Source organism: Electrophorus electricus, chromosome 8, assembly GCF_041902795.1.
Source record: "Electrophorus electricus isolate QZ-2024a chromosome 8, ASM4190279v1, whole genome shotgun sequence".
Taxonomy (NCBI): Eukaryota; Metazoa; Chordata; class Actinopteri; order Gymnotiformes; family Gymnotidae; genus Electrophorus; species Electrophorus electricus.
The window spans coordinates 9,967,691-9,995,627 of NC_137504.1; the positions used below are offsets into that span (position 1 = coordinate 9,967,691).

General features: G+C 38.2%; 2 protein-coding genes across 2 annotated transcripts; both read right to left on the minus strand.

Moving 5' to 3' along the window:
• Positions 1–858: 858 nt before the first annotated feature.
• On the minus strand, positions 859–12,447 carry LOC118241546 (complement factor B-like). Its single transcript, XM_081718937.1, has 18 exons — positions 12,293–12,447; positions 9,210–9,410; positions 8,924–9,109; positions 8,635–8,808; positions 8,210–8,296; positions 7,223–7,356; positions 6,776–6,923; positions 6,529–6,660; positions 5,894–5,989; positions 5,478–5,615; positions 5,108–5,214; positions 4,785–4,914; positions 4,520–4,667; positions 4,286–4,365; positions 3,972–4,078; positions 1,627–1,759; positions 1,388–1,437; positions 859–1,191 (listed from the first exon to the last, which is right to left on the minus strand). The coding sequence occupies exons 1-18, from the start codon at positions 12,339–12,341 to the stop codon at positions 1,027–1,029; spliced, it is 2,265 nt and encodes a 754-aa protein (XP_081575063.1). The 5' UTR covers positions 12,342–12,447; the 3' UTR covers positions 859–1,026.
• A 1,996-nt stretch (positions 12,448–14,443) lies between these two features.
• Positions 14,444–25,976, minus strand: LOC118241545 (complement factor B-like). Its single transcript, XM_081718936.1, has 18 exons — positions 25,821–25,976; positions 22,738–22,938; positions 22,452–22,637; positions 22,163–22,336; positions 21,738–21,824; positions 20,751–20,884; positions 20,304–20,451; positions 20,057–20,188; positions 19,486–19,581; positions 19,049–19,186; positions 18,695–18,801; positions 18,372–18,501; positions 18,107–18,254; positions 17,873–17,952; positions 17,557–17,663; positions 15,212–15,344; positions 14,973–15,022; positions 14,444–14,776 (listed from the first exon to the last, which is right to left on the minus strand). The coding sequence occupies exons 1-18, from the start codon at positions 25,867–25,869 to the stop codon at positions 14,612–14,614; spliced, it is 2,265 nt and encodes a 754-aa protein (XP_081575062.1). The 5' UTR covers positions 25,870–25,976; the 3' UTR covers positions 14,444–14,611.
• Positions 25,977–27,937: the final 1,961 nt, after the last annotated feature.

Sequence of the window (27,937 nt, forward strand, 5' to 3'; positions counted from 1 at the left end):
AGGATGGTTATTAGTTGTTATTAGGCAACCCAGATTAAAAGTATAATCATGCCTCTATAATAAAACACAAGGGAAACAATAACCCTTTAAAATATTAATTTCACAAATTCCTAAAATAAAGTAAAACACAGAGGGAACTATTAACCTTTGTTTCGCAAACATACCCACACACACAAACACACAGATGTTATGACATCAGTGAGAAAGCTATGGTTTAGATTATAATCAGTAAGGGAGATGGTGGGTGGTGGCAGAATTCTTCTTTTGGCCATATGTTTATATACGTCAATGACATCATTGACAACTGAAATATCCCTCTTAATTAATAGTAGCAGCAGATCAGCTGCTTTCCACACTTTCTGGCACTTCATAATGGCACCCTTTTTCACTAGAAAGGCACCCATAGGGAAGTACAAGTTTAAGGTATCTTATAGGGCCACTAGAAGGGTACTCCAATCATTTTTTTCCCATGTGAAGGGCAGCTGGTGGGGCCCTTCCTCTTGTTTTCACTGAGGTCGATGGCAGCTGAGCTGAATCACTATTCGACCCAGATAAAGTGAACGTTCACTCAGATCGAGAACCATTTTGTGTGTGGTTAGGAGACTGAAAAATACTCAGATCCCAGATTAGTCCCATCTGGTCTCTGAGTTGCTTCATACCCAGTACAGAAACGATATCTCTGCTAACGGATGTGAGGTTGGTATTCACTGTAATCCTTCTTATGTGCTCTTTCATATTGCCTTGTAGCATCTAATCAATGAGGAATCATTTAATAAGGAATTGGATTGAGGATAGGCTCTAGTTCTTAGAGCTCCAGTAATTATTAGGCAATGGTCTTATGTAAATAAATGCAGGACATTATCTTAATCAACATACAAAATGATTTATTGTGGCTCATTGTCCATAAATGCTCCAGACTTGCAGTAATGAAAAACCAGTGTTATTATTAAGTATTAAGTATTATTAAGAAAAGAGGACAAATAACACACTTCCAGAAACTGTATGCAGACCTCCGTGTCTCTAGATTTACAAAAATGTTAGAGGAGCACCTCTTTTTCCATCACCCAGGTATTTCTTAAGGAAAGCCTGCACTTCTGGACTGAAGAGGTTTGTGTGGAAGTCTCTGGCTGTTTCGATAGACTGTGTTTTGTCTTTACATACATCCTTCAATCCCCAGCTGATGATTCCAACCTATTAAAAAACAAACAGTTACACTAACAGTTCTCCTAGGACATGGTCTTAGACTGCAAATTTCAGATCAATCATAAACATTTTATAGTTCAACTATTTGAGGCATCTTATTTAAGGCATCTGCTCACAGACATTTAAATGCAATACTACATCAAAAAATAAAAGTTTGAAGGCAGGAGGTGATTTAAACACTGACCTGAATCACACGATACTTTTGCTCTATAAATGTAGCACCACCAGAATCACCTGTTTGGAAGTAACAGACATTAGAGTGAAACAAAATTACAATGTAACTGATATCTTCAAATAGACTATGTAATCATATCAACACAGATCTTCCATTTGATATTATATTCCAAGATTATAGTGCAGTTGGTCTAATTCTGGGAAGCTCTGCCAGACATGTGTATTAGCAAACAACTTAAGGTAAATTACCTTTGCATGAAATATCATCTACTTGATTTAGTTCAGCCCCACCAGTGCACAGGAAGTTTTCTGTAATAATCTTCGCTGCTTTTTCATCTGTGATATTTAATTCTTTTTTGGCATCTTCAATACATGAGGCCCTCTAAGGAAAAGGTGGAAACAGTATGAGATTAGCAGATGTTTTTAACTTTGTGTAGTGGCATACAAAGGACTGATTAGGGGTACATTTGACACACTGCTTAGCTATTCACAGATAAGACTGGTATAAAGATTCTAGCTGATGTTTCTCTATAACCATAATGTTTTTAGGTCCTACACCTTTAACGAAAGCTTTTTAATGGGTTTATGTTAATAACTGAGGCTTGGGAGAAAGAAGCATGTACAGGCTTATATTCTAATGTTAAATGTACTAGAGCTGTTAAGTTAAATATAGGTTCCTTTAAAAAGTCTAGCCTAGAGGGTTTATGTTTAATAAAGGTAGGGTTTTTTTTCTACAGCTTACATTTGTGTGTTCAAGTGGCTGTACATCATACAAAGTGTCACACATTGCACAGATACCTTGAGTTTCTGCAATAATGTGAGTTCTCATGTGCATATTTGATACTTTTGCACTAAAGGAATTTAGCAGATGCTCGTATCCACAGTGACATATTTATCAGTATGTGTGCTCTCTGGTAATCCTGACCTTGGTGTTACTAGCACCTGCGCTAAAGCAGACTGAACGTCTCTTAATATAACTTCTCTCAGAATATAAGCAAGGCCACAATGATTTTGATGAGACTGATGAGTAAACTTGAGTCATCATTTGTACTGATAAGCTGTTGTACACCAGTCCCTGCACAGTTTGAACTTCCCTTCGAAATGAACATCTTATTTGTGTAGTCCACTCTGTCTAAGTAGAAGGTAGCTTTAACCACCTCACAGTTTAAAGCCACCTTCTGCCATCCCTCTGATGGCAAGTACAGAGGCGAGTGCCTGCTCCAGCTTAAACAGGGATCGTATTCACCAGCCAAACTGCCTTTGCCTTCTGCACCATGCATCAGGTTGGATGACATCATCCATGAACAGCATTGCCCAGATCGTGCACTGATCCACCATGTCCACGCCTGTAACTGATGCCCATCAAGTCATTCTGAACTCACTCCAGCAATCCCCTACTGGCTGGTTTTGTAGACTGCAGTTCTCTGGTGTGAACCAAGCAATCTATAAACTACAACTGCCTTGTCACTGCAGTTCTCAACCATGATTCATGCCTGCCCTCTTAGACTGATGATCCCTTGTTCCTTAGCTGATGTGATAAGGGACAACACTAGCAGGGCTCACCTGAAATAGTCGTGTTGAACCTAACAACGCCTGGTACACTGGCAATCCTACTAAACACAGCATTAACGTCTGCCATAGGAAACCACTGAGATAATAAGCTAAACAGTGCATAACTGACATTTTGTGAAAGGAAACAAATTATTTTTATCAAAACAGAAAACAATCATACTACAAATATACTTTAAGACATAGTGCTGATGGTCCTTGTATTGTTCATCACAGTTAGGCTTTACAGACACAGCCATAAAACATTTCGTGAACCTTTTCCTTTGACTCCCAGATTTCTTTTTGACGAATGCACATGTACTGATTTCTTAAATGGAACACAAATTTGAGGGGCAGCAGAATTGAATGCAACAACCAGTAAGCATTCTTATCCCCAGCACCTTTCAAAGCAAAATTACACCCATATCTATAACAATAATAATTTAAGCAAGTATAAACACCCTATTTTAACTAACCTGCTTCTCTGTATCCCAAAATGGAAAGGTGGGCAAGTTTGTGAAAAACCCAGAACATTCATATCACCAGATTTCTGTAAGATTGCTCAATGCTTGCCAGCTAACATTATTGAAATCTGGTCAGTTAGACCGCCTCAAATGTGTGTTTCAACAATTGGACTGAGCTAATCAGTGACCAACAATGCCTGTTCTAGGACCGCCACCTGGCAGACCAACAAAATCATCAATAAAATAAATCCAAAGTTGCATTTTCAATGTCCACTTGAAAATTTCAGAAAATCCAGCAGGAAAAGTGAATTGTGGGAATTTTCCAAGAAGAATGCAGTGGAATGATATTGACAACAGAACAAGCTAGACAATGTCTGAACTGGACCTGTTCTTCCTTGACATTTGCACTCCCGTCTTGGATGCTGGTCTTGTAAAACAGACATAAACCACAACTCCTGCCAAACGTCCCTGAGAGTTTTCACTTGTCTACAGTTTTTCAATAATTAAGGCATGCTGGGCACTTGCATGAAGTTAAAATAATAAATTGAATCATAGAAACAATAGACTGTAAGATGTCTTTACCTTATGTCCTTGTTTGATTTGGACATTTCTTTTTGGAACAACATCATCCTTTTTCTTAGATGACATGAAATTAGCTTTTACAAGATCATTATTCATCAGCACTTCCTCTAAGAACAAAAAGAGAAAACAATTTTCATAGTTGTAATTAAACCTCAGTTTAAGTTTAATGTGACATAACTGCTAGGTGGCTATGTAATAATCTTAGACCCCTACAGATTTTTTTCATAATTCTTTGGGGTTTTTATAGTTTCTGTCTGTCTCATTAATATCTACATCAACACTAAATGTGTTTTTCAGTGATGTCTTTGACTCACTATGATGTTTGCAAGTCACACCACTGGAAGACAATCTTAGAGCCCCACTCGTCTCCTTGGTGCAGGGGATGCATATGGTTCTAGTATACAAGTAACCGAGAATACAAAGTTAGGATATACCTCAGGCTAGGTATATTCACACATGTAATTGTCATTGTTATATATAATTGTCATGCTGTTATGGGATGTTATGAAAACTGAAATTAAGATGTTGGATTCACTCAGATTGCTTACCTGAGATCAGTACCAATTATTACACTCTTCTCTAGTTCAATGAGAGCAACATCATACTCATAGAACTCTGAAATTCCCTCCTTCACTTTATCTCTGATTTGGAATTTGGGGTGAGGTATGTATTCCTTCACTTTTGGTAATGCGGTGCCTGATCACAAATAAAAAAGGATTAAAAAGAGCATTTATGACATTTTATGATGCTTGTGGATTTTTATTTTGTTCAAACTTCTTTAAAGGACTGTTTTTTTTCAACTGCATATGGTACCTCTAACATTGGGTGCCCCAACTTTAATATTTTCAGGTATATCACCAAACCTAAAGCAATGGGCTGCAGTTAGAATAAATGTAGGAGTGACCAGTGATCCTAAGCAGTTGGCTACTGTACCATCCTCATGCTGTGGAGAACAAGAAAAGGAAAAATTCTTGAACTTTTCTTCATAGCTGACAAAATCAGACAGACATCAAGAAAAATACAGAGGCAAAGTAGTTTCTTTATCGTATCTGAATATATATTTTAATTTTAGTTATAAACTCAATACAGCAACAATTATTACATAGTTCAAATGACTATTTATTTGATATACTCACTGTCACATCAATTTTTATCAGCCAGGGGTATCCACGGCGCATGGTTGATTGAGTACCATCGTGATAGTCTTTGTAGAGTCCACACAGGCTCACACTAGTGCTCTCATCTATATAAGAAACAAATAAATAGTGTGATACATGCACACACACACACACACACACACACACACACACACACACACACACACACACACACACACACACTCTTTCGCTCTCTCTCTTTCTCTTTCTCTCTCTCTTTCACTCTCTATCTCTCTATTTAATGCACAGTAAAATCCACTACAACTAAAGCAGTGTAATAATGATGCCGCCAACTAATGGTGATGCAAAAGTTGTGTGAGCTCTACAACAGAGAGAAGTACAGAAGTACCAATCATTTGATCAAAGGTTTCTTCCACATTTTCCATATCCTGGAGTAAAAAGAAATGCTTCTCATCCCGTTTTTTTGTTACCCAGTCATCAATGTCTTCTCTTTGCACATCATCACCCACACCAAACACATACAGATCTGAAATGTGACAATATCTGTGTCAGTGGACCATCAAAGTGCACTTTTTCAAGTTTTTATGTATTTATGTGTTTTAAGATCAGATATTCTAATTTGTCTTATTCACATTTAAATAGCATTTTGGTTGTCTCGAAAGCAAATTATAGCTCACTTATGAAGAATAATCCACAATGGACAAATTCTATCTAATGAATGGAAGAATTTATTAACAGAATTAGGAGCACTAGTACAGAAAGAGGAATCCAAACTGTATATCATATAATGCAGGGTTTCCTCACCAAGATATTCATCCCGTTTCTCAACTTGTCCATTGTACACAATTTGTTTGATTTCTTTAACATTCTTACTGGGGTTCCCTCCTTCGTTGTAAACACCTGCAGACAGTGAAACAAGAACGATAAGTTTACCTTGACAGTAACTAGCCAACAAAGCTACCATTATGGTTCCTCACTGCATTGCCCAGAATCCCCAGGGGAGAGCATCATCCCTGGAATACAGATGCAAAACACGTTTTCTAGCACTATTTAAGTCCTACGTGTTAGCTGCATCACTGTGAAGTATTGCCTCTGCTCCCTTGAGCATACAGAGTGGCTCTCTTCTGTTAACATGCTCCCTGTGCATCAGTTTTACTATTACCTGATGTTGTTTTGGATTTTCCATTTTTGATTTGGTTGCCCTCTGGACTGCTCTCCTGGTTATGTTTTTGGACTGTGTTGGCTTCTCTTCAGCTATACCTTTGCTCTGAATATTTTATCTTGTCAGTTTTGATCCTGGCCTGATTTTTGACTATGATTTTGAATTGTCCCTTTACTAATAAAGACACTGTTTGGCTTATCCGCACACTTCTGGCTCATCTTGCAGCATTACAGTAACATTATATATAATGATAAATATTGTTGAAAAAAGTAATTACCATCAGAGAACATGATTATAACATGATGTGTCTCATTAAAGGCCTCCTGATCTTTGGCCTTTTCAAAATGCATGCTTCCCAAAATTGTTCCAAAGGCATTTGCAATGTTGCTTCCTGCATTGTTTCCTTTTGCTGCCAAAACAATTGTAATGAAAAGAGACAGTACGTAATTTAAAAATCACACCAGAATTTTTAGGACCAAATGTTCCAAAATAAGAAATGAACCTCATGATTACCAAAGGCTTACCATCAAATTTGTAATTATCCAGATCCTGAAGAATTGTATCCAGCTTTTTATCATCACGCTGCTTGTAATTTGCAATACTAATTATTGTTTCAACTTTTGTGGCAAAAATAATGATCTCATAGTTTGGGGAAACCTGATAGTAGCGAATCTGTTGATAAAAAAGGTTAAATTTAAATCCAGTAAAGATTAAATTGATGTGAGACCATCCTAATCTGGAACAGTTAATGAGAGTAAATGAGAGAATAACTGGACTTTACAGTTCATATGGACTCCAGACATTCTATAAGTATTTGCCATGTAACTGAATAACATACATCTAGAATAAATCTGAATGAGAAATTAATAGATATTAGTACAGAAAAAAACAACAAATAAAAACAGTCACAAGTGTTGGAATTAAGAGTCGTAAATTGAAAACCAAGAATTCCAACATTCTTATTAACTTACTTTTATTATAAGTTGCTTAATGATATTCTTTGCTTTATTAAAATCTTCTTCCTCTATGCTGTCAGATGCATCCAGGGCAATGTAGATGTTAAGTTTTCCCCCCTGCTCCAGTTTGATTCTCTTCCCTTCTTTATCTGAAACATGTAAGAACAGGTGTACTGTTAATGTGGTGTGAATTTTATGTGTGCATTAAAGATAAAGAACATATTTTAAAAACAATAATCTGTGTATGTAGAGTGTTATATTACACCTTCAGCAAATTCTGAAGTAAAAAACATAAGGAAAATATGATAAAATCCTGTTCAAAACCCAACTAAGTTGGCTCATCAATCCTATCTGAAAACACTCTGGACGTGGTCCTAATATTCCAGTGAGGACATTTGATTGACAATCTGCTGCCAGAAACTCACAGCCTGCTACACAACGCAAGCAGAGCTGAATGTAATGATTTACGCAGGGATACTGGGAATCATCCAACAATGAATGTATTAATCTTCTCATAAGCAAACTTTAAACTTACTGTAGACACAAAGGGCTAGATCTGTTGATGGAGAAGAATGTCTTAGACTTCGCTGCAAAATAACCTATTGATGCCCCCTGAGTTTTCTGTAGTTAAATGGTAGTGTAGTATAGCCTTGAGTAAAGTTTATGCAAGCATTACACAACATTATTTCTACTTAATTGCAGTAGAAAGGACAGAAATTCTGTCTAAATAAATCAGTCATTTACTGGATTTTGTATTCATAGGATACATTTTATATATGCACATGGTGTGTAAAGAAGAGCAAGATTAACATAATTAGAAAAGAAAATGAAGGTTTAAGTCTTGGGCCTTTAAATAATCATTATTCACTTAAAATAAATCTTAAAAGTAGACTTCTGAAATGGGAAGATGAAATAATGCATTACAAATAAAAGAGGTGTGCTGTTTTTCAGGTTTTAAGGTATGAAAGTCATTACAAAATGTGAGCTGTGGAGTCTACACACCTGTTTCCTCATTCATTGTTAAAGTAGTCTGTAGAGAACTGCTAAAAGCCTCTGCTACTTCCTCTGGAGTGTCATACGTGAAATCAGCTAAAATGAAGAACACAGTAAAGGTGACATCAGTACACTCATTATAGTTCATAGCATATAGAATATTGCAACTCCAATTTTAGTGGCACTAAGGCCACAGGTTGTTGCCTTATCTCAGGGCATAATTATTGTTACATGTGTAAATAATAATTATTACATGTGCACGTAATAATTATTACAAAAGTTATTTTATGGGGCAGCCTGACTAAAAGCCTGTTTCCAATATTGGTAAAGGTTGTACAAACCATAATTTATATTATTCGTAGATAACACGTTACATTTGAAAGCTATTCAGTGTAATGTGCAGCAGTATGATATGTGTAGACCAGACTCTTCACCGTAGCACTCTGGCTCTTGCCCTGACCACTGTCCATCATCCTGACACACACGAACTTTGGAACCCAGCAATTTCAGGTTGTTATGGCAACGGTAGGTAACTGCATCATCGATGTTGAAGATGTGGCCTGTTCTTCTGGCGCCAGGCGGAATGCCGGGATCAGGGCAGTGGTCAGCTGTGGGTTGGGTACATTTCAACATGAGACGCCTTCCTAGCTGCGGCTTAATGATTGTACACATGTTAGCTTGGTATGAAAAGCAGCAGAACCAGTGGAAAAGCTCTTTACGTACAGTTACGACTACAAACGGGTGTGCCACCACTCCACTTCCCATTAGCCTGGCACACACGGGTGGAGGAGCCACGGAAGGTGTAATCAGAGTGACACCTAAAAGTTATTGTGTCATTTATGTAGTAAATCCTCTTGTAGGGGTCCACGATTCCATTGTTCAGAACATTTGGATTAGGGCAAGTCACCCCTAAAGAATGAAAATATAGTGAGACAAATATCTAGAATGAAGGACAATGTGTCATTTATGAGAGACTAGGAGAAGTGTTAAAGAATGATGTGCTGCTTACGTTTGCACTCTGGCTGTTTTCTGGTAGGTGCAGGATCCCAACGCCCTCTGTAACACTGCCGTAATTTCACAGGATGTGGATAATAACCCTCTGGGCAGTGGTATCTCAGTATACTTCCATCAATATACATCTTGGAGAGGGTGAAATCGCCTCCACTGATGGTCAGGTTACTTTCAGAGCACTGAGGTAAAGATGAAACACCTGCAAAGAAGTAGGCAAGTAGGATCTAAAACAGTTTGGAGAAACTGTGAAAGAACTGGTGAAGCAAGCAAGATGATACAAGAGGAACGAAGCTTGGAATTGTTTTGAAGGGGAAATTACATCTGTAATAATAACTGAGGTCCAATAGTAAGTGAGGCCATTTCACTGATTTTATTTTCTGCTCAGATCTCTGTGACCTTAATGTCTGCCCTGAGAGTTTCTACACATGGTAGTTAATATATTCTGGGGTGATTGGATTTGCTAGTCTGCCCTAAACAGACAAATGTAAGCCTGGTCTAACATCAGAGGTGGATAACTTAGGTTCAGAAAGCAAAAATGTCTCCCAGAATTTAGCAGTTTCAGAAAATGGTGGTCTCAGCTGTGGTGTTCCCTGAGGCTCACTGGGGGCTTATTCTGCCCCAGAACTCCCTGTGAGGGCATGGAAGTCAAGGAGTACACCCGGGAAGGATGGATGGTTCCCTGATGCTCACCGGGGACACTGAAACTACTACTATCCTGATCTAACTTCCTTGTCTGAGACAGCAAGGAATTCATGACATGAGTTCCACCCAAAGAAGACATCTACCCAAGTCTTCAGTAGCCTGTCCTGGAGGACCTCGAGCTTGGTATCCAGAACCCCCATGGCTCTAGAGAAGGGGTTCCCCCCCGGAAATGTTTTCCTAGTGGAACCCTGAGCCCTGCTTTCTAGGGGATAACTGATTCATGCATGATTGCTATGTGAACAGGCCAGTATGTCTGGAGCCCTGCCCAGGGTGTTTTTCATGGTGGCGGTCGCTCAGTCAGTGAAGAGAGTCTCCTTGACGCAAAGGTCTTAACACCCTGTTCATGTAAGGGGATCAACAAAGGAAGTCCAAGAGCGGTCCAGTCAAGGAAACAGGCTGCCGTCTCTGCGCCTGCATGCATCCAGGTGACCTCAAATGAATTCCATGGAGAAGGAGGGTATCCATTATGCTCCATGGATGCAGTGTTGCCATGCCCAGGGCTTGTGAGATATAAAGTCCTCCATGCCTTGGGAGACATTGTGTCCTCCAAGAAATGCTTTGCTACCACCAGAGTGCACAGGCGCTGGGAGGTGTGCGTTTGGTAGGAGGTACTGTGACGTTGCCCCCCTGAAAGTAGCTTCTGTCAAGCACCGGTGGCGTTGGACATGGCTTTTGTTTCTTTAGGTTTGTTCTACGCCCGACGTCTCACCTCATTGTCCACACCACCTGTGGGTTTTGTCATTATGTTCTGATTTTTATAATCCACCTTTTGTGTTTGGTGTCTGTTTGTCATTTTTGTTATGTTGCTTTTCTTTTGTTCCTATTAGTTTATGTTCAGGTTTTGTTTTTTTGCTTGAATTTGCTTTCTCCTTTTTTCTATGCCCACAACAGTAAATATGATTAAAATAATTTTACTTTATTTAAAAGTACATTTATTTTTATTTTATTTTATTATTGGTAAATTTATCTCTCAGTTTCCTAATTCCACTTATCTTCAGAATCTGCCCTTGTTATATTTCAGGATGAGGCAAAACAACAAGTGTCCCAAAAAACAACATGGGAGAGGGGCAGAATTAGGGAGCTGAGAGATAATGGATCAAAGGTAATAATAATACATGGAACAAAATATTATGAAGAATAATATGAAGCAGTTGGATATAATAAATGTAATGATATTGAATAAAGAATTATATTTATTCATCCATAGTTTTATTCTTGGTACTTAAGAATCATTTTTAGTTGTCACAGTTGGTGTCAACCTAGCTACCCTGTCCCGTCTTCTGTTGTGGTTTACTTTCTGGTTTTCTCCATGTGCTCTCATTTTCGTTCTGTTAATTCTGCCCTTCGTTTCACTTGTTTCTGGTTTATTTCCTTGCTCTTGTTTGTCTGTAGTCTCTGTATGCACCGTTCCTTTAGCCTTGTTTTGTTTTTATGTTGAGAGAGTTAGTTGTGTGTTCCATGACTTTGGACTGAGCTACTGACCCAGACTTTTGGATTGGCCGTAAATAAATCTCACTCTTAGCTTTTGCGTCTGCGTCACTATAGCTCTGCATTACCTGTTCCTCACTTCTCCCTCTTTCGTTTGCTTGTATAAGCCCACGGGTTCCTGCCGCCGCCGCTGCACGTTGCCTGCGAGTTTTCACCGAACTGTCTTCAGTACTGGATCCCGTGCAAGCCTTTTTATTACATTCTTCTTTCCTTTGTTTATTTTGCACACTGCTGCCTTGCAACCCGCTTACTTTGTATTTGTCGTGGAGAATAAAGATTTTTGAACTTTCGCTCGCCTCTCGCTCCCTCTGTAGTGCCAAAATTTCTTGACGAAGATGATAATAATTGTACCCCTTTTACAAGTGCAAGTATACTCACCCTTATTGAGGTAATAATCACTTGCCTAATTTCACTATTTTCACAGGCTGAAACACAATTTCTCATGAAAGTAAAATTTCTTAAGTATTCAATCTGTCAAATGCAATTTTGACTAAATGTTTTCTAATACCTTCTGTTTGCTTTGGGTTATAACTTCCATATTGACTCATTGATTCATTATTCAGCAAAGCATCCAGTGATTAATCAGTTCTTGGAATATTCATGTGTCCAGCTGAACTTAAACAAATCCTGTATGTGTTTAATACCTCAAGTATTAATTCAATACTCAGGATTTCACTGTGTGTATCAATGTAATTTCTCACATCATTAAATATACAGGCATGATGACTTTCTCTAATGCAAAGTCAATCAATATTCTTTAATTAGAAAATAAGTTTTAAAGATGCTTTTCCAAAGCAGTGTTTTTAGTGTTCAGTGAAGAAAAGACTTATGAAAATCAACAGGACTTAAATCAAAACTTAAGAAAAACAGGACAAAATCAACAGGACTTACCAGTTATAGTCATAAAAATGAATACATTCAGCCAAGTCACAAACTCCATGTTGTCTTTACAGGCTTAGTGCAAATGGTATGAAAAATAAGCATCCAGAAGGGTTAAAGAAGGGTTTTATATTGCAGGAGCAGACATAGAGCACAGACCTTTTTGTCACTGTTTAACAAGAAGTCAAATAGAAAGGACCATTGACCACCAACTACATCAGATGCATTGCACAGTGATTATCGCCCTGTTCTTCTGCCAGTCATTTCAAGGTGCAAAGTGTAACCATGAAAGCAGATTTACAAATAATGATATATTTATGCGGCAGAGGTGAAACTTTGATATTTGATTATATTGTGATGTAATTTAAATATGAAAAAAATAATAATTAATTACGTTTTTTTATCACCCTTGGTATTTTATGGATCATAACCTTCCCCAGGGATTTAATTCAACTGGTTTTATAAATAACTTTTGTTATAATGTTTTTGGTTAACTTTTAGTGATGCATATGCTGACAAGGCCTTTGTTTATGTGATGTACACCCAACATATGATTAGAGCTCATGAGCAAGTACTTGAAAGTGAGATCCAATTTATTCATGTTGGACAAGATCAGTAAAGATGTGACCATTATTATGCAAGAGGGGGATTTTGTCACGATGCCCCCTTCCTGGCATCGCGGTTCTCACGGCAACTCTACCTGTGTTTTCTTCCTGATTTGTTTCCTCGTGCATCCATGTTTTGGCATCTTTTGGTTCCGTGTCCTTGTTTGTATCTATGCCTATTATTCTCTTCATTAGTCCTCATTAGTCTCTGTATTTAAACCCCATGTTTGTTTCGTCAGCATGTGTTATGTTTTTGAGCCGTAGTCTGTCTTTGTGTGGGCCCTGGTTGTTTGGATTTATGATTATGTCATTGAAATACCCTCTCTGCCTGTTCCCTGTCTGTTTTGGTTGCCTCGTTGACTGCTTTCTGGATGTTGACCCTCATAAGTATATCTGGCTTATGTTTATGGACTTTCCCCGTTCTCTAGTAAACTGCATTCACCATCATCATTCGATTCCGTCTCTGGTTGTGCTCGGAACGTTACAGGTTTGAAATTGTGTCCTAATACTTACTATATATCACTGACCACACTCCTCCTGGCCAGACATTTGTTTACAGACTGATAAGCAAGCAATTGTCGAATAATTACTGTCCAGCCCTTGGAGAGGTTCTGTCCCCTTGAAAAAGAGAAAACCAATCACCAGTGGCAGACTGCTGAAGGGCGGGGGGGGGATAAAAAGGGCAAAATGCATCATGTAAGATGAGAGTCTTCATCCTTGATAAAGTTTATTAGGTGACCCATGTTATAAGTATAATATGCTTCTACAATAAAACACAATAAACCTTTAAAATTTTAATTTCACAAATACCTCTGAAGTAAAACACAGAGGGAACTATTAGCAATTGTTTTGCAAACATACCCACACACACAAACACACAGATGTTATGACATCAGTGAGAAAGCTATGGTTTAGATTATAATCAGTAAGGGAGATGGTGGGTGGTGGCAGAATTCTTCTTTTGGCCATATGTTTATATACGTCAATGACATCATTGTGGTCAACTAAAATATCCCTCTTAATTAATAGTAGCAGCAGATCAGCTGCTTTCCACACTTTCTGGCACTTCATAATGGCACCCTTTTTCACTAGAAAGGCACCCATAGGGAAGTACAAGTTTAAGGTATCTTATAGGGCCACTAGAAGGGTACTCCAATCATTTTTTTCCCATGTGAAGGGCAGCTGGTGGGGCCCTTCCTCTTGTTTTCACTGAGGTCGATGGCAGCTGAGCTGAATCACTATTCGACCCAGATAAAGTGAACGTTCACTCAGATCGAGAACCATTTTGTGTGTGGTTAGGAGACTGAAAAATACTCAGATCCCAGATTAGTCCCATCTGGTCTCTGAGTTGCTTCATACCCAGTACAGAAACGATATCTCTGCTAACGGATGTGAGGTTGGTATTCACTATAATCCTTCTTATGTGCTCTTTCAAATTGCCTTGTAGCATCTAATCAATGAGGAATCATTTAATAAGGAATTGGATTGAGGATAGGCTCTAGTTCTTAGAGCTCCAGTAATTATTAGGCAATGGTCTTATGTAAATAAATGCAGGACATTATCTTAATCAACATACAAAATGATTTATTGTGGCTCATTGTCCATAAATGCTCCAGACTTGCAGTAATGAAAAACCAGTGTTATTATTAAGTATTAAGTATTATTAAGAAAAGAGGACAAATAACACACTTCCAGAAACTGTATGCAGACCTCCGTGTCTCTAGATTTACAAAAATGTTAGAGGAGCACCTCTTTTTCCATCACCCAGGTATTTCTTAAGGAAAGCCTGCACTTCTGGACTGAAGAGGTTTGTGTGGAAGTCTCTGGCTGTTTCGATAGACTGTGTTTTGTCTTTACATACATCCTTCAATCCCCAGCTGATGATTCCAACCTATTAAAAAACAAACAGTTACACTAACAGTTCTCCTAGGACATGGTCTTAGACTGCAAATTTCAGATCAATCATAAACATTTTATAGTTCAACTATTTGGGGCATCTTATTTAAGGCATCTGCTCACAGACATTTAAATGCAATACTACATCAAAAAATAAAAGTTTGAGGGCAGGAGGTGATTTAAACACTGACCTGAATCACACGATACTTTTGCTCTATAAATGTAGCACCACCAGAATCACCTGTTTGGAAGTAACAGACATTAGAGTGAAACAAAATTACAATGTAACTGATATCTTCAAATAGACTATGTAATCATATCAACACAGATCTTCCATTTGATATTATATTCCAAGATTATAGTGCAGTTGGTCTAATTCTGGGAAGCTCTGCCAGACATGTGTATTAGCAAACAACTTAAGGTAAATTACCTTTGCATGAAATATCATCTACTTGATTTAGTTCAGCCCCACCAGTGCACAGGAAGTTTTCTGTAATAATCTTCGCTGCTTTTTCATCTGTGATATTTAATTCTTTTTTGGCATCTTCAATACATGAGGCCCTCTAAGGAAAAGGTGGAAACAGTATGAGATTAGCAGATGTTTTTAACTTTGTGTAGTGGCATACAAAGGACTGATTAGGGGTACATTTGACACACTGCTTAGCTATTCACAGATAAGACTGGTATAAAGATTCTAGCTGATGTTTCTCTATAACCATAATGTTTTTAGGTCCTACACCTTTAACGAAAGCTTTTTAATGGGTTTATGTTAATAACTGAGGCTTGGGAGAAAGAAGCATGTACAGGCTTATATTCTAATGTTAAATGTACTAGAGCTGTTAAGTTAAATATAGGTTCCTTTAAAAAGTCTAGCCTAGAGGGTTTATGTTTAATAAAGGTAGGGTTTTTTTTCTACAGCTTACATTTGTGTGTTCAAGTGGCTGTACATCATACAAAGTGTCACACATTGCACAGATACCTTGAGTTTCTGCAATAATGTGAGTTCTCATGTGCATATTTGATACTTTTGCACTAAAGGAATTTAGCAGATGCTCGTATCCACAGTGACATATTTATCAGTATGTGTGCTCTCTGGTAATCCTGACCTTGGTGTTACTAGCACCTGCGCTAAAGCAGACTGAACGTCTCTTAATATAACTTCTCTCAGAATATAAGCAAGGCCACAATGATTTTGATGAGACTGATGAGTAAACTTGAGTCATCATTTGTACTGATAAGCTGTTGTACACCAGTCCCTGCACAGTTTGAACTTCCCTTCGAAATGAACATCTTATTTGTGTAGTCCACTCTGTCTAAGTAGAAGGTAGCTTTAACCACCTCACAGTTTAAAGCCACCTTCTGCCATCCCTCTGATGGCAAGTACAGAGGCGAGTGCCTGCTCCAGCTTAAACAGGGATCGTATTCACCAGCCAAACTGCCTTTGCCTTCTGCACCATGCATCAGGTTGGATGACATCATCCATGAACAGCATTGCCCAGATCGTGCACTGATCCACCATGTCCACGCCTGTAACTGATGCCCATCAAGTCATTCTGAACTCACTCCAGCAATCCCCTACTGGCTGGTTTTGTAGACTGCAGTTCTCTGGTGTGAACCAAGCAATCTATAAACTACAACTGCCTTGTCACTGCAGTTCTCAACCATGATTCATGCCTGCCCTCTTAGACTGATGATCCCTTGTTCCTTAGCTGATGTGATAAGGGACAACACTAGCAGGGCTCACCTGAAATAGTCGTGTTGAACCTAACAACGCCTGGTACACTGGCAATCCTACTAAACACAGCATTAACGTCTGCCATAGGAAACCACTGAGATAATAAGCTAAACAGTGCATAACTGACATTTTGTGAAAGGAAACAAATTATTTTTATCAAAACAGAAAACAATCATACTACAAATATACTTTAAGACATAGTGCTGATGGTCCTTGTATTGTTCATCACAGTTAGGCTTTACAGACACAGCCATAAAACATTTCGTGAACCTTTTCCTTTGACTCCCAGATTTCTTTTTGACGAATGCACATGTACTGATTTCTTAAATGGAACACAAATTTGAGGGGCAGCAGAATTGAATGCAACAACCAGTAAGCATTCTTATCCCCAGCACCTTTCAAAGCAAAATTACACCCATATCTATAACAATAATAATTTAAGCAAGTATAAACACCCTATTTTAACTAACCTGCTTCTCTGTATCCCAAAATGGAAAGGTGGGCAAGTTTGTGAAAAACCCAGAACATTCATATCACCAGATTTCTGTAAGATTGCTCAATGCTTGCCAGCTAACATTATTGAAATCTGGTCAGTTAGACCGCCTCAAATGTGTGTTTCAACAATTGGACTGAGCTAATCAGTGACCAACAATGCCTGTTCTAGGACCGCCACCTGGCAGACCAACAAAATCATCAATAAAATAAATCCAAAGTTGCATTTTCAATGTCCACTTGAAAATTTCAGAAAATCCAGCAGGAAAAGTGAATTGTGGGAATTTTCCAAGAAGAATGCAGTGGAATGATATTGACAACAGAACAAGCTAGACAATGTCTGAACTGGACCTGTTCTTCCTTGACATTTGCACTCCCGTCTTGGATGCTGGTCTTGTAAAACAGACATAAACCACAACTCCTGCCAAACGTCCCTGAGAGTTTTCACTTGTCTACAGTTTTTCAATAATTAAGGCATGCTGGGCACTTGCATGAAGTTAAAATAATAAATTGAATCATAGAAACAATAGACTGTAAGATGTCTTTACCTTATGTCCTTGTTTGATTTGGACATTTCTTTTTGGAACAACATCATCCTTTTTCTTAGATGACATGAAATTAGCACTTACAAGATCATTATTCATCAGCTCTTCCTCTGTAAGAACAAAAAGAGAAAACAATTTTCATAGTTGTAATTAAACCTCCGTTTAAGTTTAATGTGACATAACTGCTAGGTGGCTATGTAATAATCTTACACCCCTACAGATTTTTTTCATAATTCTTTGGGGTTTTTATAGTTTCTGTCTGTCTCATTAATATCTACATCAACACTAAATGTGTTTTTCAGTGATGTCTTTGACTCACTATGATGTTTGCAAGTCACACCACTGGAAGACAATCTTAGAGCCCCACTCGTCTCCTTGGTGCAGGGGATGCATATGGTTCTAGTATACAAGTAACCGAGAATACAAAGTTAGCATATACCTCGGGCTAGGTATATTCACACATGTAATTGTCATTGTTATATATAATTGTCATGCTGTTATGGGATGTTATGAAAACTGAAATTAAGATGTTGGATTCACTCAGATTGCTTACCTGAGATCAGTACCAATTATTACACTCTTCTCTAGTTCAATGAGAGCAACATCATACTCATAGAACTCTGAAATTCCCTCCTTCACTTTATCTCTGATTTGGAATTTGGGGTGAGGTATGTATTCCTTCACTTTTGGTAATGCGGTGCCTGATCACAAATAAAAAAGGATTAAAAAGAGCATTTATGACATTTTATGATCCTTGTGGATTTTTATTTTGTTCAAACTTCTTTAAAGGACTGTTTTTTTTCAACTGCATATGGTACCTCTAACATTGGGTGCCCCAACTTTAATATTTTCAGGTATATCACCAAACCTAAAGCAATGGGCTGCAGTTAGAATAAATGTAGGAGTGACCAGTGATCCTAAGCAGTTGGCTACTGTACCATCCTCATGCTGTGGAGAACAAGAAAAGGAAAAATTCTTGAACTTTTCTTCATAGCTGACAAAATCAGACAGACATCAAGAAAAATACAGAGGCAAAGTAGTTTCTTTATCGTATCTGAATATATATTTTAATTTTACTTATAAACTCAATACAGCAACAATTATTACATAGTTCAAATGACTATTTATTTGATATACTCACTGTCACATCAATTTTTATCAGCCAGGGGTATCCACGGCGCATGGTTGATTGAGTACCATCGTGATAGTCTTTGTAGAGTCCACACAGGCTCACACTAGTGCTCTCATCTATATAAGAAAAAAATAAATAGTGTGATACATGCACACACACACACACACACACACACACATACACACACACACACACACTCTTTCACTCTTTCTCTTTTTCTTTCTCTCTCTCTTTCACTCTCTATCTCTCTATTTAATGCACAGTAAAATTCACTACAACTAAAGCAGTGTAATAATGATGCAGCCAACTAATGGTGATGCAAAAGTTGTATGAGCTCTACAACAGAGAGAAGTACAGAAGTACCAATCATTTGATCAAAGGTTTCTTCCACATTTTCCATATCCTGGAGTAAAAAGAAATGCTTCTCATCCCGTTTTTTTGTTACCCAGTCATCAATGTCTTCTCTTTGCACATCATCACCCACACCAAACACATACAGATCTGAAATGTGACAATATCTGTGTCAGTGGACCATCAAAGTGCACTTTTTAAAGTTTTTATGTATTTATGTGTTTTAAGATCAGATATTCTAATTTATCTTTTTCACATTTAAATAGTATTTTGGTTGTCTCTAAAAGCACGGTATGGCTTACATATAAAGAATAATGCACAATGCACAAATTCTATCTAATGGATAGGAGAATTTATTGACAGAATTAGGAGCACTAGTAATAAAAATTCATTGCTAGTACAGAAAGAGGAATCCAAACTGTATATTATATAATGCAGGGTTTTCTCACCAAGATATTCATCCCGTTTCTTAACTTGTCCATTGTACACAATTTGTTTGATTTCATCAACCTTCTCTTTGGGTTTCCCTCCCATATTTGAAACACCTGCAGACAGTGAAACAAGAACTATAAGTTTACATTGACAGTAACTAGCCAACAAAGTTACCATTACGGTTCCTCGCTACATTGCCCAGAATCTCCAGGGGAGAGCATCATCCCTGGAATACAGATGTGAAACATGTTCTCTAGCACTATTTAAGTCCTATGTGTTAGCTGCATCACTGCAAAGTATTGCCTCTGCTCCCTTGAGCATACAGAGCAGTTCTCTTGTGTTAACATGCTCCCTGTGCATTGATCAGTTTTGCTATTACCTGATTTTGTTTTTGGATTTTCCGTTTTTGATTTGGTTGCCTGGTTTGGTTGCATGGTTGATCCTGGTCTGATTTTTGACTATGATTTTGGATTGTCCCTCTACTAATAAAGATGCTATTTGGCTTATCAGTATGTGACTCAATCAACCTGCAGCATTACAGTAACATTAAATATTATGATAAATACTACTGAATAAAAAAGTCATTACCATCAGTGAACATGATTATGACATAATGTGTATCATTTAAGCCTTCTTTATTTCCGGCCTTTTCAAAACTGATGCTGTCCAAAATTGCTCCATAGGCTTTAGCAATGTTGGTTCCTGCATTGTTTCCTTTTGCTGCCAAAACAATTGTAATGAAAAGAGACAGTACGTAATTTAAAAATCACACCAGAATTTTTAGGACCAAATGTTCCAAAATAAGAGATGAACCTCATGATTACCAAAGGCTTACCATCAAATTTGTAATTATCCAGATCCTGAAGAATTGTATCCAGCTTTTTATCATCACGCTGCTTGTAATCAGTGATACTAACTATTCTTGTCACATCTGTGGCAAAAATAATGATCTCATAGTTTGGGGAAACCTGATAGTAGCGAATCTGTTGATAAAAAAGGTTAAGTTTAAATCCAGTAAAGATTAAATTGATGTGAGACCATCCTAATCTGGAACAGATAATGAGAGTAAATGAGAGAATAACTGGACTTTACAGTTCATATGGACTCCAGACATTCTATAAGTATTTGCCATGTAACTGAATAACATACATCTAGAATAAATCTGAATGAGAAATTAATAGATATTAGTACAGAAAAAAACAACAAATAAAAACAGTCACAAGTGTTGGAATTAAGAGTCGTAAATTGAAAACCAAGAATTCCAACATTCTTATTAACTTACTTTTATTATAAGTTGCTTAATGATATTCTTTGCTTTATTAAAATCTTCTTCCTCTATGCTGTCAGATGCATCCAGGGCAATGTAGATGTTAAGTTTTCCCCCCTGCTCCAGTTTGATTCTCTTCCCTTCTTTATCTGAAACATGTAAGAACAGGTGTACTGTTAATGTGGTGTGAATTTTATGTGTGCATTAAAGATAAAGAACATATTTTAAAAACAATAATCTGTGTATGTAGAGTGTTATATTACACCTTCAGCAAATTCTGAAGTAAAAAACATAAGGAAAATATGATAAAATCCTGTTCAAAACCCAACTAAGTTGGCTCATCAATCCTATCTGAAAACACTCTGGACGTGGTCCTAATATTCCAGTGAGGACATTTGATTGACAATCTGCTGCCAGAAACTCACAGCCTGCTACACAACGCAAGCAGAGCTGAATGTAATGATTTACGCAGGGATGCTGGGAATCAACCAACAATGAATGTATTAATCTTCTCATAAGCAAACTTTAAACTTACTGTAGACACAAAGGGCTAGATCTGTTGATGGAGAAGAATGTCTTAGACTTCACTGCAAAATAACCTATTGACGCCCCCTGAGTTTTCTGTAGTTAAATGGTAGTGTAGTATAGCCTTGAGTAAAGTTTATGCAAGCATTACACAACATTATTTCTACTTAATTGCAGTAGAAAGGACAGAAATTCTGTCTAAATAAATCAGTCATTTACTGGATTTTGTATTCATAGGATACATTTTATATATGCACATGGTGTGTAAAGAAGAGCAAGATTAACATAATTAGAAAAGAAAATGAAGGTTTAAGTCTTGGGCCTTTAAATAATCATTATTCACTTAAAATAAATCTTAAAAGTAGACTTCTGAAATGGGAAGATGAAATAATGCATTACAAATAAAAGAGGTGTGCTGTTTTTCAGGTTTTAAGGTATGAAAGTCATTACAAAATGTGAGCTGTGGAGTCTACACACCTGTTTCCTCATTCATTGTTAAAGTAGTCTGTAGAGAACTGCTAAAAGCCTCTGCTACTTCCTCTGGAGTGTCATACGTGAAATCAGCTAAAATGAAGAACACAGTAAAGGTGACATCAGTACACTCATTATAGTTCATAGCATATAGAATATTGCAACTCCAATTTTAGTGGCACTAAGGCCACAGGTTGTTGCCTTATCTCAGGGCATAATTATTGTTACATGTGTAAATAATAATTATTACATGTGCATGTAATAATTATTACAAAAGTTATTTTATGGGGCAGCCTGACTAAATGCCTGTTTCCAATATTGGTAAAGGTTGTACAAACCATAATTTATATTATTCGTAGATAACACGTTACATTTGAAAGCTATTCAGTGTGATGTGCAGCAGTATGATATGTGTAGACCAGACTCTTCACCGTAGCACTCTGGCTCTTGCCCTGACCACTGTCCATCATCCTGACACACACGAACTTTGGAACCCAGCAATTTCAGGTTGTTATGGCAACGGTAGGTAACTGCATCATCGATGTTGAAGATGTGGCCTGTTCTGCTGGCACCAGGCGGAATGCCGGGATCAGGGCAGTGGTCAGCTGTGGGTTGGGTACATTTCAACATGAGACGCCTTCCTAGCTGCGGCTTAATGATTGTACACATGTTAGCTTGGTATGAAAAGCAGCAGAACCAGTGGAAAAGCTCTTTACGTACAGTTACGACTACAAACGGGTGTGCCACCACTCCACTTCCCATTAGCCTGGCACACACGGGTGGAGGAGCCACGGAAGGTGTAATCAGAGTGACACCTAAAAGTTGTTGTGTCATTCATGTAGTAAATCCTCTTGTAGGGGTCCACGATTCCATTGTTCAGAACATTTGGATTAGGGCAAGTCACCCCTAAAGAATGAAAATATAGTGAGACAAATATCTAGAATGAAGGACAATGTGTCATTTATGAGAGACTAGGAGAAGTGTTAAAGAATGATGTGCTGCTTACGTTTGCACTCTGGCTGTTTTCTGGTAGGTGCAGGATCCCAACGCCCTCTGTAACACTGCCGTAATTTCACAGGATGTGGATAATAACCTTCTGGGCAGTGGTATCTCAGTATACTTCCATCAATATACATCTTGGAGAGGGTGAAATCGCCTCCACTGATGGTCAGGTTACTTTCAGAGCACTGAGGTAAAGATGAAACACCTGCAAAGAAGTAGGCAAGTGGGATCTAAAACAGTTTGCAGAAACTGTGAAAGAACTGGTGAAGCAAGCAAGATGATACAAGAGGAACGAGGCTTGGAATTGTTTTGAAGGGGAAATTACATCTGTAATAATAACTGAGGTCCAATAGTAAGTGAGGCCATTTCACTGATTGTATTTTCTGCTCAGATCTCTGTGACCTTAATGTCTGCCCTGAGAGTTTCTACACATGGTAGTTAATATATTCTGGGGTGATTGGATTTGCTAGTCTGCCCTAAACAGACAAATGTAAGCCTGGTCTAAAATCAGAGGTGGATAACTTAGGTTCAGAAAGCAAAAATGTCTCGCAGAATTTAGCAGTTTCAGAAAATGGTGGTCTCAGCTGTGGTGTTCCCTGAGGCTCACTGGGGGCTTATTCTGCCCCAGAACTCCCTGTGCAGGCATGGAAGTCCAGGAATACACCCGGGAAGGATGGATGGTTCCCTGATGCTCACCGGGGACACTGAAACTACTACTATCCTGATCTAACTTCCTTGTCTGAGACAGCAAGGAATTCATGACATGAGTTCCACCCAAAGAAGACATCTACCCAAGTCTTCAGTAGCCTGTCCTGGAGGACCTCGAGCTTGGTATCCAGAACCCCCATGGCTCTAGAGAAGGGGTTCCCCCCCGGAAATGTTTTCCTAGTGGAACCCTGAGCCCTGCTTTCTAGGGGATAACTGATTCATGCATGATTGCTATGTGAACAGGCCAGTATGTCTGGAGCCCTGCCCAGGGTGTTTTTCATGGTGGCGGTCGCTCAGTCAGTGAAGAGAGTCTCCTTGACGCAAAGGTCTTAACACCCTGTTCATGTAAGGGGATCAACAAAGGAAGTCCAAGAGCGGTCCAGTCAAGGAAACAGGCTGCCGTCTCTGCGCCTGCATGCATCCAGGTGACCTCAAATGAATTCCATGGAGAAGGAGGGTATCCATTATGCTCCATGGATGCAGTGTTGCCATGCCCAGGGCTTGTGAGATATAAAGTCCTCCATGCCTTGGGAGACATTGTGTCCTCCAAGAAATGCTTTGCTGCCACCAGAGTGCACAGGCGCTGGGAGGTGTGCGTTTGGTAGGAGGTACTGTGACGTTGCCCCCCTGAAAGTAGCTTCTGTCAAGCACCGGTGGCGTTGGACATGGCTTTTGTTTCTTTAGGTTTGTTCTACGCCCGACGTCTCACCTCATTGTCCACACCACCTGTGGGTTTTGTCATTATGTTCTGATTTTTATAATCCACCTTTTGTGTTTGGTGTCTGTTTGTCATTTTTGTTATGTTGCTTTTCTTTTGTTCCTATTAGTTTATGTTCAGGTTTTTTTTTTTTGCTTGAATTTGCTTTCTCCTTTTTTCTATGCCCACAACAGTAAATATGATTAAAATAATTTTACTTTATTTAAAAGTACATTTATTTTTATTTTATTTTATTATTGGTAAATTTATCTCTCAGTTTCCTAATTCCACTTATCTTCAGAATCTGCCCTTGTTATATTTCAGGATGAGGCAAAACAACAAGTGTCCCAAAAAACAACATGGGAGAGGGGCAGAATTAGGGAGCTGAGAGATAATGGATCAAAGGTAATAATAATACATGGAACAAAATATTATGAAGAATAATATGAAGCAGTTGGATATAATAAATGTAATGATATTGAATAAAGAATTATATTTATTCATCCATAGTTTTATTCTTGGTACTTAAGAATCATTTTTAGTTGTCACAGTTGGTGTCAACCTAGCTACCCTGTCCCGTCTTCTGTTGTGGTTTACTTTCTGGTTTTCTCCATGTGCTCTCATTTTCGTTCTGTTAATTCTGCCCTTCGTTTCACTTGTTTCTGGTTTATTTCCTTGCTCTTGTTTGTCTGTAGTCTCTGTATGCACCGTTCCTTTAGCCTTGTTTTGTTTTTATGTTGAGAGAGTTAGTTGTGTGTTCCATGACTTTGGACTGAGCTACTGACCCAGACTTTTGGATTGGCCGTAAATAAATCTCACTCTTAGCTTTTGCGTCTGCGTCACTATAGCTCTGCATTACCTGTTCCTCACTTCTCCCTCTTTCGTTTGCTTGTATAAGCCCACGGGTTCCTGCCGCCGCCGCTGCACGTTGCCTGCGAGTTTTCACCGAACTGTCTTCAGTACTGGATCCCGTGCAAGCCTTTTTATTACATTCTTCTTTCCTTTGTTTATTTTGCACACTGCTGCCTTGCAACCCGCTTACTTTGTATTTGTCGTGGAGAATAAAGATTTTTGAACTTTCGCTCGCCTCTCGCTCCCTCTGTAGTGCCAAAATTTCTTGACGAAGATGATAATAATTGTACCCCTTTTACAAGTGCAAGTATACTCACCCTTATTGAGGTAATAATCACTTGCCTAATTTCACTATTTTCACAGGCTGAAACACAATTTCTCATGAAAGTAAAATTTCTTAAGTATTCAATCTGTCAAATGCAATTTTGACTAAATGTTTTCTAATACCTTCTGTTTGCTTTGGGTTATAACTTCCATATTGACTCATTGATTCATTATTCAGCAAAGCATCCAGTGATTAATCAGTTCTTGGAATATTCATGTGTCCAGCTGAACTTAAACAAATCCTGTATGTGTTTAATACCTCAAGTATTAATTCAATACTCAGGATTTCACTGTGTGTATCAATGTAATTTCTCACATCATTAAATATACAGGCATGATGACTTTCTCTAATGCAAAGTCAATCAATATTCTTTAATTAGAAAATAAGTTTTAAAGATGCTTTTCCAAAGCAGTGTTTTTAGTGTTCAGTGAAGAAAAGACTTATGAAAATCAACAGGACTTAAATCAAAACTTAAGAAAAACAGGACAAAATCAACAGGACTTACCAGTTATAGTCATAAAAATGAATACATTCAGCCAAGTCACAAACTCCATGTTGTCTTTACAGGCTTAGTGCAAATGGTATGAAAAATAAGCATCCAGAAGGGTTAAAGAAGGGTTTTATATTGCAGGAGCAGACATAGAGCACAGACCTTTTTGTCACTGTTTAACAAGAAGTCAAATAGAAAGGACCATTGACCACCAACTACATCAGATGCATTGCACAGTGATTATCGCCCTGTTCTTCTGCCAGTCATTTCAAGGTGCAAAGTGTAACCATGAAAGCAGATTTACAAATAATGATATATTTATGCGGCAGAGGTGAAACTTTGATATTTGATTATATTGTGATGTAATTTAAATATGAAAAAAATAATAATTAATTACGTTTTTTTATCACCCTTGGTATTTTATGGATCATAACCTTCCCCAGTGATTGAATTCAACTGTTTGATTTTTTTTAAATAAATTTAGTTATAATGTGTTAACTTTTAGTGATGCATATGCTGGCAAGGTCTATATGTTTATGTGATATACAGCCAACATATGATTAGAGCTCATGAGCAGATAGTTGATAGTGAGATCCAAATTGTTCATGTTGGGCCAAATCACGCAAGTTGTGACATACTGTTCATAAGGGTTGAAAAAATAAGAGCTCCTCCTGCACGACACATGGCCCTATCAGTGTGCAAAATGCATCATGTAAGATGAGACACTCATCCTTGATAAGGATGGTTATTAGTTGTTATTAGGCAACCCAGATTAAAAGTATAATCATGCCTCTATAATAAAACACAAGGGAAACAATAAACCTTTAAAATATTAATTTCACAAATTCCTAAAATAAAGTAAAACACAGAGGGAACTATTAACCTTTGTTTCGCAAACATACCCACACACACAAACACACAGATGTTATGACATCAGTGAGAAAGCTATGGTTTAGATTATAATCAGTAAGGGAGATGGTGGGTGGTGGCAGAATTCTTCTTTTGGCCATATGTTTATATACGTCAAAGACATCATTGACAACTGAAATATCCCTCTTAATTAATAGTAGCAGCAGATCAGCTGCTTTCCACACTTTCTGGCACTTCATAATGGCACCCTTTTTCACTAGAAAGGCACCCATAGGGAAGTACAAGTTTAAGGTATCTTATAGGGCCACTAGAAGGGTACTCCAATCATTTTTTTCCCATATGAAGGGCAGCTGGTGGGGCCCTTCCTCTTGTTTTCACTGAGGTCGATGGCAGCTGAGCTGAATCATTATTCGACCCAGATAAAGTGAACGTTCACTCAGATCGAGAACCATTTTGTGTGTGGTTAGGAGACTGAAAAATACCCAGATCCCAGATTAGTCCCATCTGGTCTCTGAGTTGCTTCATACCCAGTACAGGAACAGTATCTCTGCCAACAGATGTGAGGTTGGTATTCACTATAATCCTTCATACCCAGTACAGGAACAGTATCTCTGCCAACAGATGTGAGGTTGGTATTCACTATAATCTTTCATACCCAGTACAGGAACAGTATCTCTGCCAACAGACGTGAGGTTGGTATTCACTATAATCCTTCATACCCAGTACAGGAACAGTATCTCTGCCAACAGACGTGAGGTTGGTATTCACTATAATCCTTCATACCCAGTACAGGAACAGTATCTCTGCCAACAGACGTGAGGTTGGTATTCACTATAATCCTTCATACCCAGTACAGGAACAGTATCTCTGCCAACAGACGTGAGGTTGGTATTCACTATAATCTTTCATACCCAGTACAGGAACAGTAACTCTGCCAACAGACGTGAGGTTGGTATTCATTATAATCCTTCTCCAAGGCTCTCTATCATAGTGCCTTGTAGCATCTAACCAGCGAGGAATGTTTTTTGTTTTTGTTTTTTTGATCAGAGGTTGTTTTTTTTTTACCAGTGATTAGATGATTAGAAGCGGGTAGGGGCTTATTTTTCCATTTAAGCAACACAGGTCGTCATACCTTTGGCTCAAGTATTTATACAAACATCCTTTGATATCACTTCAAATATCACATCTAGTGGAGAGGGGTCAATCAAGGTTTCCAAAACTCCTGAGAGGAAAGTGAATATCAATTCCCAAAAGAAGGTCAA